This window comes from Myiozetetes cayanensis, unplaced genomic scaffold (assembly GCF_022539395.1).
Source record: "Myiozetetes cayanensis isolate MyiCay16 unplaced genomic scaffold, myiCay2020 scf1, whole genome shotgun sequence".
Lineage (NCBI taxonomy): Eukaryota > Metazoa > Chordata > Aves > Passeriformes > Tyrannidae > Myiozetetes > Myiozetetes cayanensis.
In genome coordinates, this window is record NW_026086604.1 from 28,234,915 (window position 1) to 28,247,120 (window position 12,206).

The window sequence follows — 12,206 nt, forward strand, 5'->3', positions numbered from 1 at the left end:
TTAAGACACAGTAAGAACTAGATCATTTTCCTATTAGTGAGTAAAAATCCCTGTCCAGATTCAAAACCTGAACAATCCATCACATCCAACCTCACAGTCATTAAGGAAACAAGCAATGACAGGTGCTTGCTCCTCGTATGGAGTTGTGTTGATATTGATCATTATTCTTTGCCTGAGTATCAAGGTAGTGATGTGCAATTATTAGTAAAGTCAACCAGCTCAAAGCTGAAGGGGTGGAAAACCATCTCCCTTTTGAATCTTGACAGAATACTTCTGTAGAAGGATTCATTAATTTTCTGCCAAAGAAAAACTCATGAGAACTGTATAGTCAATCCAAAGCAGAGTATAATTCAGAGACAATAAAGAAGACTAAGTACCTCCTCACGCAAGAATGAAGTGGCCCAACTTCAGTGAGAGAGAATGGGAGGAAACTATCCTGAGCAGTCCAAATATTTGCTACTTGGTATTCACACTCCAGTATCTATCCCCCACCTCCCCTTAGAAAAACACCCTAATGAGAAGGGAGCGGGGTTATGGAATCAGCTCTCTGTGCTCATGCAGAGCAAGAAAAGAAAAACACCTTCCCGAGACATTCACCATCCTTTCTTAATCCCTTCAGATTTCTCAGGATGAACTTTGCCGCCGGGAGGGTGGAGGGGGAGGGACAGTACGAAGAACTCCGCAAAAAAAACATCCACCTTCCGTTTCTGACCCCGTGCCAAAAGCCTGGAGTAACCCTTGACCTGACACGGAGCCCTCTTGGTAGTCGCGCCTCCCACAGCCCACCCAAGGGCAGCTGAGGGAACGACGGGGCAGCGCAGCACCTCTCAAACCAAGCCTCTCTCCTCCAAAAGCGCGACTCCACAACACGGAGTCGTGTTGTGTTGTTTTTTTTTTTTTTAGGATATCCTCCCCGCGGATGAGCGGATCTTTCCACGCGCACTGCCAAGGTCCATCCTTCCCTCCCCTGGCCGCACACACGGCACTGGGCGTGTAGCCGGGGCTCTATGTAACCCCGCCGGCACGGCTCGGCCCCGCCACAGCCGCTCCGCTCCGCGCCGTCCGTCCCGGGCGCTCCCGACCCTCCGGCAGCGGAGCGGGGATGCCTCCAGCGCCGGCCGCCGGACCGCCGCCCGCCGAGCCGCGGGCAGCTCCGCCGCGGCGGAGCAGAAAGTGAAAGTACCTGCGGCCGGCGGAGCCCCATGGGAAAGGCAAAGCCCGGCCGTCCCGCCGCCGCCTCTGACAGCGCCGCGATCCCGCTCGGCGGGCGGGCGGACGGGGGCTGCTGAGCCCGCCCCGCCGCCGCGGCCCCTCTCGCCCCTGCGCGGCGCTCCGCGGGCTGCGGGCGTCATGGGCGACACGGCGCCGCCACCATGACCGCGGAGCCGTCGGCGCAGCTCCCTGACATCCTCCCTGCGGATCATGTTCCATGGTAAGGAGCGCACGCCGCCCCGCAAAGCTCCGCTCCGAAGGCGGCGGCGGGAAGAGCCCGCTCCACGGGAGCCCCGCTCCACCTGCCTCCCGGGCTGGGCTGGGCTGGGCTGGGCTGGGCTGGGCTCCGCCGCGCTGCTCCGCACCGCTCCGCACCCCCGGCCGCGCTGGCTCCTCACCGGCTCCGCTGTGTCCGTGCCGTCGGCCCCGCCGTCTCGCCTGCTCTGCCGGCGCGGTGCCGCCCGCTGCCTTTTAAACCCGTGGTGACGGCCAGGGAAATTCCCAGTTTTGCTTTTTTTTTTCCGTTTTCCCCGTAGAATGAAAGTAAAAGCGTCCGGTTCCCATCCTGCCTGCTGCCGGGAAGCGGAGCTCGGGAGTGGCAGAGGCAGCGGGACAGCGCGGGGCGGGGGAGCTGCGGGAAGCATTACCCCGCGCCGGTCCGCGCTGCATCCACTGCGGGCACCAGTTCCTGTGGGCATCTGCCACCCTGTGAGCACCAGCTTCCCTGGAGGCACCAGCTTCCCTGTGGGCACCTCCCGCCCCGTGGGCGCGCCCGGAGCAGGTGCCGCGCAGCGCCGGGGGTGCCTCGCCCTCGGGTCTCACCCGCGGAGCGCCCGCCCGCCCCTGAGCAGTGGTTCGGGGGGCAGAGGGACAACAGCTGGCAGTGAGCGGCTGCCCGCGGATTGCGGGCTGCGGAGCGGGACCAGAAGCAGAGGGTGCCGCCTGCTCAGACGGGGAGGGGTTGTGGGGAACCGGGGCTGCAGCGGGGATTCCACTGCGTGCGGCTGGGGACGCGCCTCGGGCTGTATGCACAGGCTTTTTTTTTTTTTAAATTAAAAATCCAAGAGGGTTTTTCCAATTATTTGGAAATACCGGAATATTAAGTATTCCTGTCTTTTCTGAGACAATTTTTGGGGCTTTCCAGATATGACTTAGGAGTTTCTGGGAGTTTACTGAAAAGACGGGGTATTACAGTAATACAGATTCTTTTGAAGTGCTGGTCATATGGAGTGCTATAAATTCCTCTTCTTTAGAAGTTACCTAACTTTAAGAAAATCCCTTTCGATTTTCAGTGTAAAGCTCCTGGAGCTTTTTATGACACTCATCTAATGGTTTTTCCAGAGGACTCATTCAGAAATGTCTGAACAGATTCAATCCCAGTCCTGCAAAGGCTTAAGGGACTTCACAAGTGTCCAACTATCTATCCGCTTTGATTCTGTAATCTCCTCATTTAAAAAAAGGCTCCCAATCTCTGCAATACAGAGAAAGTAAAAATAAAGAAATAGAAGTGACCTCACAGTTTTCACCTGTTGTCTCCACTTGTTGCTGAACAACCCAGGTTTTAAGTGATGGGGTCAGTTAGATTGGTTTTAAATTAGAAGACTGTTATTTTTGTCTCTTGAGACATTTTTGGGAAGTAGCATGTCCAAGTTTCTTGTATTACTGCTACAACGCAAACAAGCATTGCAGATCTTTTTTTTTTTTTTTTTTTTTTTTTTTTACTGGAATCAAGAGGTACAATGGTAGATTGGAAAAATGTCCTGTAATTGAGTTCTTGCATGTTTTTGGAACATCTTTTAAAATATTAAATCTTACTCCTTCAAACTTACAATTTGCTCAACAGAGTTATAGTTAGCATAGAGATTTACAAAGATAAAGCTCTGTGGAAGTCAGGTGTGTCCATTTGGATCTTGAAGATCATAATAGATTTGCCTTACATGGTTTTTATATTTGTATATGTAGGATCCATTTAAGATCCACTTAGCTTTTCAGGTTAGATTTTTTGAGAATCCTCGGTTGATCAGTATTTGAAAAGGTTAGAAAATCTGGGTTTCAATCCATCAAATTTCCCAGTAAAATTTGGCAGCTTGCCACAAGCATGATTTCTTGCTCGTACACGTAAAACTTTTCCAGTCCTGTTTCTAGGACAGAGGTGTACATCACAGTATGTTCACAAGCAATCTATGAGAAAAACAAGCTTTTGGTAGTCAGGAAAAGTGGTATGCATTCTTATTTGAAGCACATGCTCTGTGCTTGGAGTTGGCTGTGATGGGCTGTAGAGGACTGTGTTTGTTTTAATGGCTGGGAGCACGTGGTGTGTCTTGGGGTTCTTGCATCACAGAAGTTAGGTGGGTCAGTAAAAATTATGGTCAGGTTTCATTACTTTTTCTTAGTTGTTGAAGATTTCTCTCTGAGTCTGTGATTTGCTAGTGACGCCCAGGCCCAGAGGTGCTCGTCTCTTGAGTGCAGGGCTGGCTGTACCCAACAGCCCATCCTCAACAGAAAGGAAGGAAAGTAGCAGCTAGGATCAGGGCATCTCTTCTTCCTTTCCTGGCTCCTACCCCATAGTTACTTTGTATGCAATTGTTGTTCTTACTCAGTAGCAGAGATGGGCAGAAAGAGCTCATACTAGTCCAGCAATCTGCTGTGATCTTCGCTAGTTCTCCAACGTAAATTTCTAGCTTTGCTTTTTTTCTCAAAACCTTTCATTTAAGCATCATCCTAGCCAATTGAGCTGTAGACCAGAGTCCAACTATGAGCTTCCTAATGTACCCAGTCCTTCATTCCTAGTACCAGGTCAGTCACCTGCAGCATTCTGTTACCCTGTCAGTCGCTTTAGGATCTTTTGATATTTTGATCTCATATTCTCCTGGATGGAAGACCAGGGGTCTGAGCAAAGCAAGACAGTACACTGAAGGGAGAAACAAAGAGAGGGGCAGTGAGATTTGTTCCAAGAGATTGCAAAAGTCTCAAAGAGAAGGTTGTGCTTCTGCTTTATCACCATTAGTATGGATTTGTACATTTGATCAGCCTGAAAAATGTTTTTAAACACACCTTTGATGTAAAGATATGTTCATCGGGATTTGTAGAATTTATCAAATGAAAAATAGGCAATCAGGAGGAGATTCAACTGAAGGTTAAGACACTTGGACATCTAAACTTATTTGACTTGTAGACACTTACTTGTCTACATATGCCTGAGGTGGTTACGGGCCCCTTATGGGCCAGTTATGGTCAGTGGAGAAACCCTGTCAATGCTTGCAGTGAAGCCTGAATTCAGCCCAAGCAGTCACCAAGTTGCTGGTCAGCTCAGTAGTTTTATCCTCTTACTAAAGCTGGCTGAATCATCTTTGAGTACGAGGGAGTTTGGACACCCAAACAGTGTCTTAATCTGGAGCAGAATCCTTCTCTCAAGGAAAGACAAGTCATTTGTTTGTACAAAGATCCCTTTTAAACTATTTCAACAGATTACACAATGTATTTGTAAATACAACATACACTCTGGGGCATTTAATGTATATCTAACTGTTCTTCTTGTAATCCAGCCTTCTTTAGATCTACTCTTCCAGTTCTGCCACTGCTCCTTGTTCTGTCTCCAGTGAACTCATCTAGTTGTGCAATGGAAAATAAAACAACTGAAATCCGTGTGAAGTATGAGAATATACTAATTCACGACATCAATGAGCTGGTAGGTAATAGCTCTTGGGCTTTCAAAAAATGTTGATTATTTTTAGATGATATCAAATACTAATAAAAGCTCTAACATTAACACACAATAAAAGACCAGTTTAAAACCACACGTTATCCTGGAATAGTGGCTTTATTTGAAGGGGTGTGACAATTTAGTCTCTTTAAAATCTCTGAAATCTGTGGATGGTGCCTATTTGCATGTACGAATACTGTAATACAGGTATTTGTGCCTGTGCATCATGTAGTTAGACACCTATACCATTTGGCCATAAATATGATAATATCTTGCATTAAAAGGTACTCTTTTCTAAAGTAGTTTCATGACTATTTCTGTTTGTATGTTTTTATCAAGAGAAGAAAACATTACACAACTACTTGTAATTTATTCTACTAATTGTAGACTTCTTGACTGAAGTTTTATCTTGTTCATTGAATACAAATGCCTACAGGCACAAAATTCATATGACAATAAAACTTCCTTTTTACTTTACCTATTAATAATCTTATTTAGCCAACAAAGAAGGAACTTTTCTAGATGGCAGTAGAGAAAAACTTAACATTTTCACCTGTAAATCTTTGTTATGGCTTTATCAGCCAGATTATAGGTTGGCAAAACAGTATCATAACAGTTTACCAATCTGTGCCCAAAACTTACCTTCTGACTGTTCTTCATGAATTATTTATTAACAATTAAAATAATCTGTCAAGATTTTCATGTGAGAAAACGCCACAGTTGGATTAGCAGAGGCATTTCCATGAAAACAGGATTTTTTTCTGACAGGTTTTCAGTCAATGACAATTCACCATTCTGTTGTGGTCTTACATTAAGGTGTGTTTGCGAAATCCAAAATTGTATACAGTGCTTTTCCAAAGGTGAAATCAGAAGCCACTGTATTTCTTCATACTTATGATCCACCACTGTTCTTCAGAGCACTATGCCAGTGGTTTCCAGCCTTCCCCTACCAAGACACGTCAGCCCTCATCTGAAAACAAAAGTACCTCTAGGGTCAGAGAATGATCATTTAACATTCTGATCATGTTGTGTTTGTTGAGATTGTGAAGAGAGAAAGGTAATTCCCTGTAGATTAAGTGACCTTATCCTGAACAAGTCACCAAATTTTGGGGAAAATATTCATGGCCTTATTAGAATAGACAACTCTTCCCGTCAGTTTGTTCTCTTATTGCTGACAAAGAATCTCCTACAGAACATAAATAAACCCTCTTGGTGAGCAGGTATAGGATAGCTGACCTATCAGAGAAAATAATATGACAGAAATAAGAGCCTTTGGGAAGCAGATCTTACTGTCTTCCTGTGGTGGAGAGCCATGAGGTGCATTCCAGCTCCACTCAAACTGCAGGGTCAGGGAGACTGGGACAATGTCCTGGGCTGGAGGTGGCAATAGTTTGCCACTGCCCAGTTGTAGGATGGAGCTTGATGCATTTGGTGCCTCATGATGCCATCAAGGATTTGAATGGAGCAATGCCATTCTTCCAGGTACATTTTGGAAGTTTTTTTTCTTTTTTTGTTTTTTTTTAAATTTTAGTTTTTTAATAAATATTATGGAGTATTTTTTTAAGACATGGAGTTTTTTTGCAGACGGTATAACTAAAAGTTATAAAAATAAATAAATAAATAAATAAATAATGAATTAATGTTTGTGAAACTAATGGAAATGTACTGCATTCTGAAGCTTTTACTTCCTGGAACAGGCATGCACAAGCAACTACTGTGCAAGTTTCTTCATTTTTCTATCTCTATTTTTCCCAGTTTAAGAGAGATTCATTTGTCTTATATGTAAAATCAGTGCTGTGTGGGTGATAGCAACTGCTCATTAGGCACTTCCCTCCAATTGCAGACCAAAGTCAAGAGCTTTCAGTCCTCATCCTGATGTTTGAAGCAGTTATGGAGATTACTAGTGGGTTATATAGTAGATCCCTGTAATGTAATTTAAATTTCACTAATGCCTTTTCTGAGGTCTGGATTTCCCTTTGGTTGGTTTGGTCACATCAATACTGTCTTCAGAAGTGGTTACTGTATCTTATGCTAAAGGTGATCTGAGGAAGCCAGTGAGAATGAGAATGGGTAAATCCCATAGCAGTTAGCAAATGAAGCTGTAGATATATAGGTTTTGGGGTGATTACTTATTTGGTTATTTATTTATTTGTGCCATTATTTATTTATTTATAACTTTCAGTGCTGTGTGACTGCAGCAAAACTTCATTCTGTTGTGGTGCAAAAAAAGATGCGCTTCCAAATTAGATTAGCTTCCAAAGGTTGCTGATTTGGCTTTTTTTGTTTGTGTGTTGTTGGTTTGTTTACTTGTTTGTTTTTTGTTTTTGTTTGTTTGTTTGGTTGGTTTTCTCAGTGAATGTTCGACTCCCTTAAGTCTTGAGTTTGAAAACACTTCCTGGATGAAGTTCTGTTCATCTTGGGAGAAATTCCAAAATATAGACACTTACATGAAAATCTACATAAAAACTTTAAGAACTAAGTTGTCTAATGTGTTCATACAGATGCCTAAGTGAGGAGATCTAACACAATGTTGTCATGAGCTGCCTTTTTTAAAGCCTTTCTGGTTGCATTGGGTTATACGGATATAGACTGAAGAAGAAAACGAAGCTTTTGTTGAGTTGGGTTCCACTGAGATCTTGATGACAAGTGTGAAAGTAAAAGAAAACAACAGAGATTAAACCACTGATAAAGATTATAGTCATGCAAAGGAGCAAGTGATATTACTCAGTCCATATTCTGTTAGTACATAGCAAAGTGAGTGCTGTTGCTGTTTAGAGCCTGGGTCGTGTATTTATCGAGACGAGCATTGACAAACATTGTATTTAATGTATTCAATGTTAAAATTCAAATGTAAGATTTAAACATTGATGTATGTTTCAAACTTGTCAAAGGACAATGCAATTTGATAGAATAGGAAGATTTAAACTGAACAGATTTATGTCCAATTCTGGGTTTCCCCATACAAAATATGGAGCTATGGGAGAGAATCCAGCAAAAAGCCATGAAGACAATGAACAGATTGGAGCATCTGTCTAATAAAGAAATGCTGAAAGCTGGGACTGTTCAGGCTGGAGAAGGCTTAGGGTGATCTCATTAATGTGTATAAATACCCGAAGAGAGGGGGCAAAGGGTACAGAGACAGGCTCTTCTCAGTGTCCAGCAACAGGACAAGGGGCAGTGGGCAAAAACAGAAACACAAGAGGTTCCCTCCGAACATTAGGAAATACTTTTTCATTGTGAAGGTGTCTTGAGCACTGGCACAGGTTTCCAGGGGAGGCTACATCCTTGGAGATATTCAAACCCCATCTGGATGTGGTGCCAGGCAACTGGCACTAGGGACCTTGTCAGAGCAGACGGGTGGGACCAGATGGGCTCCTGAAGTCCCTTCCAGCCTTGACCATTCTGTGATTCTGTGTGATTCTGTGAATACCTTTAGATAGTGTAGCTGGATTGGGGTTTTATTTTCCAGCTTGCAGAGGAAGAGCTCAGAATTGTACGCTAACACTGCTACACTGACTGAGATGCTACAGAGCAATTTACTCTTGACATCACTGGTTGTTAGGCAGAAAATTTGATGACTTGATTAAAAGTACTTCCATGTCTGAACATATATGATATTTTACAGGTAAATATATCTGCCCAGAATCGCGACAGGTGCTGCAAGAATAAAAAACGTGAAAATACCAAAGTGTTTTTCTGCAATGATACTCAGGTAAAACTTAACTTCTCAGAATTTAGAGAGTATAAAATCAAATGAGTTCTCTGTACACTCCAGTCCCTGAATAAAATGTTATGATAGTAATATAACCTTTTAATAGTCAAATCGTAATATTTAGGGTTGTTCTTTTTTATGACTGGAATCACAGAATTTGTCAAGAAAACTGATATTTTTAAAATAAAACATTACACAATTCTATATCCAAGAAATGTGGATTTTTTTTTCTACTATAAAGATTATTCTGTGCAAATAGTACAATGGAAATGGAATTAAAACATTAAAATTTCCCAAACTCTGTTTTTGTTTTTCTACAGAAAATTTTATTAGCTAAGATTTTCACTTTGGATCTGAAAGCTTTAATAGTTTGGGCACATCTCAAATGGCTGAAAGCACAATTGTCAGCTCTTGCTGAAGATTTTATCATGACTTGATAGAAGGACTGACTCCAAAAATCATTTAATGTTTTCCTAACAGCATCAATTGATTACATGATGGCTGTGATTTCCCCCTAACATCCTTATGTTATTATTATTACTACTACAAATTGCTTCTTTAAATATTTTGAAGACATGGCAGGTATGTTAGAGTACTTTTGCTTTTTATTGGAAAAGATTAGTACTATGAAAGCAAAAGAAACTAATGGTAATTGATGGAGGCTTTTTTTTTTTTTAAGATAAACCAACATTGCAAAGGATTAATGGTACAGACTTCTCTGGACATATTTTTCTTTCTCCCTTTACAGGAAATAGAATCACTACAGAGCATGGCATGCAACATGCTCAGATTCTTTCAAAAGGAAAGACTCAGCAAAGCCTTTAGATGGAAAGCAGCATTTGTCTCATGTGGGACATTACAGGTTCTAAAGTGCAAATGTGAAGGACATAGAAAAGAAAAGGTGAGTGGTAATGATGTTCTACAGTTTATTTTACCTATTTGACTTACTGCTTAGAGCTATTCAACACAGACTCTCACATCTACCTCTCAAAGGTACAGCTATCATACGCGTTATATGCAAGAGGAATTTTGCTCTGTACAGCATATGTCTTGTCATAGACATTAAGCCCAGTGCAAAGACTAAGTGAAACAATCCTCTGGAATTCTATGGTGAAGATATCTACTCTGGTTCAGTACTGAAATAGCTGAGTTAATTCTCTGGTAAAAGACAAAGGCCAGACTTGGGCAAAGAAGATGTTTAACTTCTCTAGCATATAAAATCATAGTTACTCCTCACTGGGGTTCTACCCTAAGTAATGTTTAATCTGTTTTGTTTCAACAAACAGTTAGGGGGGAGTTTCTCTCTTTTCCACAATCTCTTTGGTCTTTATTTTAACCACAGTATCTCAAATGCAGTAAGAACAGTTAGCCATGATAATAATTGGATTCTTAGCCATTGGCAGAATCTTCTTTTTAATGTGTCACTCAAACATAGTGCAATGATCGACAGCAGATCATAGCAAAGGGTGTTCTTTTAAATGTGGCTCAGTGTTACCTATTGAATACAAAAATATTAACCAACATCAAGGAGTCTCCACATAGGCACCAAAGGATATAATGCTTAAACAGTTGGATTGAAGGCTGCGTTTAACTAATTCTTTTACTCACTGAAATGGAGAGACCCATATAATCTGGGACCATATCTTCAAAGTAATGTTAGATAATTTGCTTAGTCACCTGTGCTGAATCCAGTTTGCCTTATTTTAAAATATATCCCAGTCAAAGTCATAGAAGCCAGTGTCACCTTTGCAACTCCTGCCTAATCTCATGGATGCCTGTTTTTATTTTAAAGACCAATTAAAATAATATAGTAAAAAATTATGAGTAGCCATTGAATACAAAAAAAGAACCACAGTAGTTTTTTCTGGTTGAGATCCTGAATCCTAGGCCACAGCACAAGCCCCTAGAACAAGTCTGTCTTGTTCCACCAGTCTCAACACATGCAGTCAAAGTTTGGCTCACAATTTAATTGGCTTTATTTTCCCAGTCCTTCAGATAACGGAGGATAAATTTTAAACCACTGATGGAGGACATACATGACCTCAAGCTGGACACACCAGTTTCAGCTGTCCCTGTTTGGTGTGTGTCAAAGCCATGTTCTCCCAGTCCCATGGGCAGGGGTGGCAGCAGGGCTCTGTTCAGAGGGAGAACATCAGGGTGGTGCAGGCTGTGTACTGCCACGGCTTGCTTTGTGAGCCCTCCAGCTTTCTGGCTTACAATGTGTGGGACCTGCATTATTTATTGAAATGTAATGGAATCAGTTTGTTTTAAGAGATGCCTGCAGGAATAGAATAAGCAGTCCTCAATTAACAATACAATCTACTCTTTTTCAGATTTGTCCACATGTAAATGTATTTAGCAAAGAAGATACAGAGACAGGTGAACAGTCCAGAAGGAGATGTAACCAAGAAGTTTGTGAACTGAAAGAAAATATATCCAGCCTTAGATCCTGCTGGAATAAATTTGAAAAAGTAATTTCCAGGTGATTCCAGGTGAATCCTGCTCTTTTCTTTTGAAGTGGCATTACTTGGTATCTTTGCATTTTACATGCATTCTTCAAGTAACCTTGCTCGCTTATATAAACACTTTATGCCAGAATTCTGATGGAAAGCTACTGTACCTTGTTCGTGGAGATGGAATAAACAGAAATGTCTGAACAAGCTGCTGAAGTCCAAGAAGTGGAAATAAAAGACCAGCATGTCAGACAAAGAACTCTGCAGAAGGCTGTGTCTCACCTTTGTGCTCTGGAAACTACTTTGAATATTCTGATTTTTCAAGTAACGTTATAATACCATCACATGAAAGCAATCTACTTACATGTCTACTGCAATTTATAAAGTCATCTTGGAAGCTGCAGGTGAAGAAAACAGTATGGAAAAGTAGCTGGTTTCATTTTATCTACGTAAAACTCATCAAGATCCAAAAGTAACAAACTATCAAAGCAGCAGCTAAGCTTGGGTATGTTCTGCTGATATAGAAGTGTTTTCAGTGTAGGTCAAATGGGCCTGCTAACTCATCTGGGTTTGGAAAGAACAGGGAAGAAGTCAACCTTTTGAAAAACTTAGGAAGGGTACTGATTTTTGAGAGATGTAGCATGCTTCTGCTCTCTGAAGGAGAGGCAAGACAGCAAGTCCTATGGAATGCAAAAAAGGAGAAGCCTGAATGTAAGTTTGTTCAGTTGACTAGCAGCACTATCCCCATGAATTTGGTTAACCCATAGTTAACCAAACTGCAAGAGGAGCTGGAATTTCTTAGTTTCGGATTGTGATTTGTTATATGCAATTATTTTATATAACGTGTTTTAAGATGTTAGACAACCATGAATTAAAATATGTGAATATTGTCAGAGAATAATATATTGGCATTTAACTAATAAAGTGTTCATATTTAATTTTGGATAAATATAAGTATTTTTATAGTTGTTTATAACTCTTTTGCAGTTTCTTACTTTTGATATTATAACTCCTTTGGTAATAAAATATTTGTCTTGTATGGAATTGGGCTGTTCACTTTTTCACTGTCACTACTCCTTTTTTAGCTTTTTTCACAGCCAGTCATTGAAAGGACACCTGGTAATGT

General features: G+C 41.7%; 1 protein-coding gene across 2 annotated transcripts; it reads left to right on the forward strand.

The window, feature by feature from the left end:
* Nucleotides 1-1,310: 1,310 nt before the first annotated feature.
* On the forward strand, nucleotides 1,311-12,000 carry IL7 (interleukin 7). 2 transcript variants are annotated; one of them, XM_050312491.1, is made up of 6 exons: nucleotides 1,311-1,432; nucleotides 4,758-4,900; nucleotides 8,541-8,627; nucleotides 9,376-9,528; nucleotides 10,961-11,119; nucleotides 11,224-12,000. In XM_050312491.1, exons 1-5 carry the CDS (start codon nucleotides 1,423-1,425, stop codon nucleotides 11,111-11,113), a joined length of 546 nt encoding a protein of 181 aa, XP_050168448.1. In that variant the 5' UTR covers nucleotides 1,311-1,422; the 3' UTR covers nucleotides 11,114-11,119; nucleotides 11,224-12,000. The 2 variants fall into 2 exon arrangements, with proteins under 2 accessions (XP_050168448.1, XP_050167657.1); XM_050311700.1 differs by having other exon boundaries at nucleotides 10,961-12,000.
* Nucleotides 12,001-12,206: the final 206 nt, after the last annotated feature.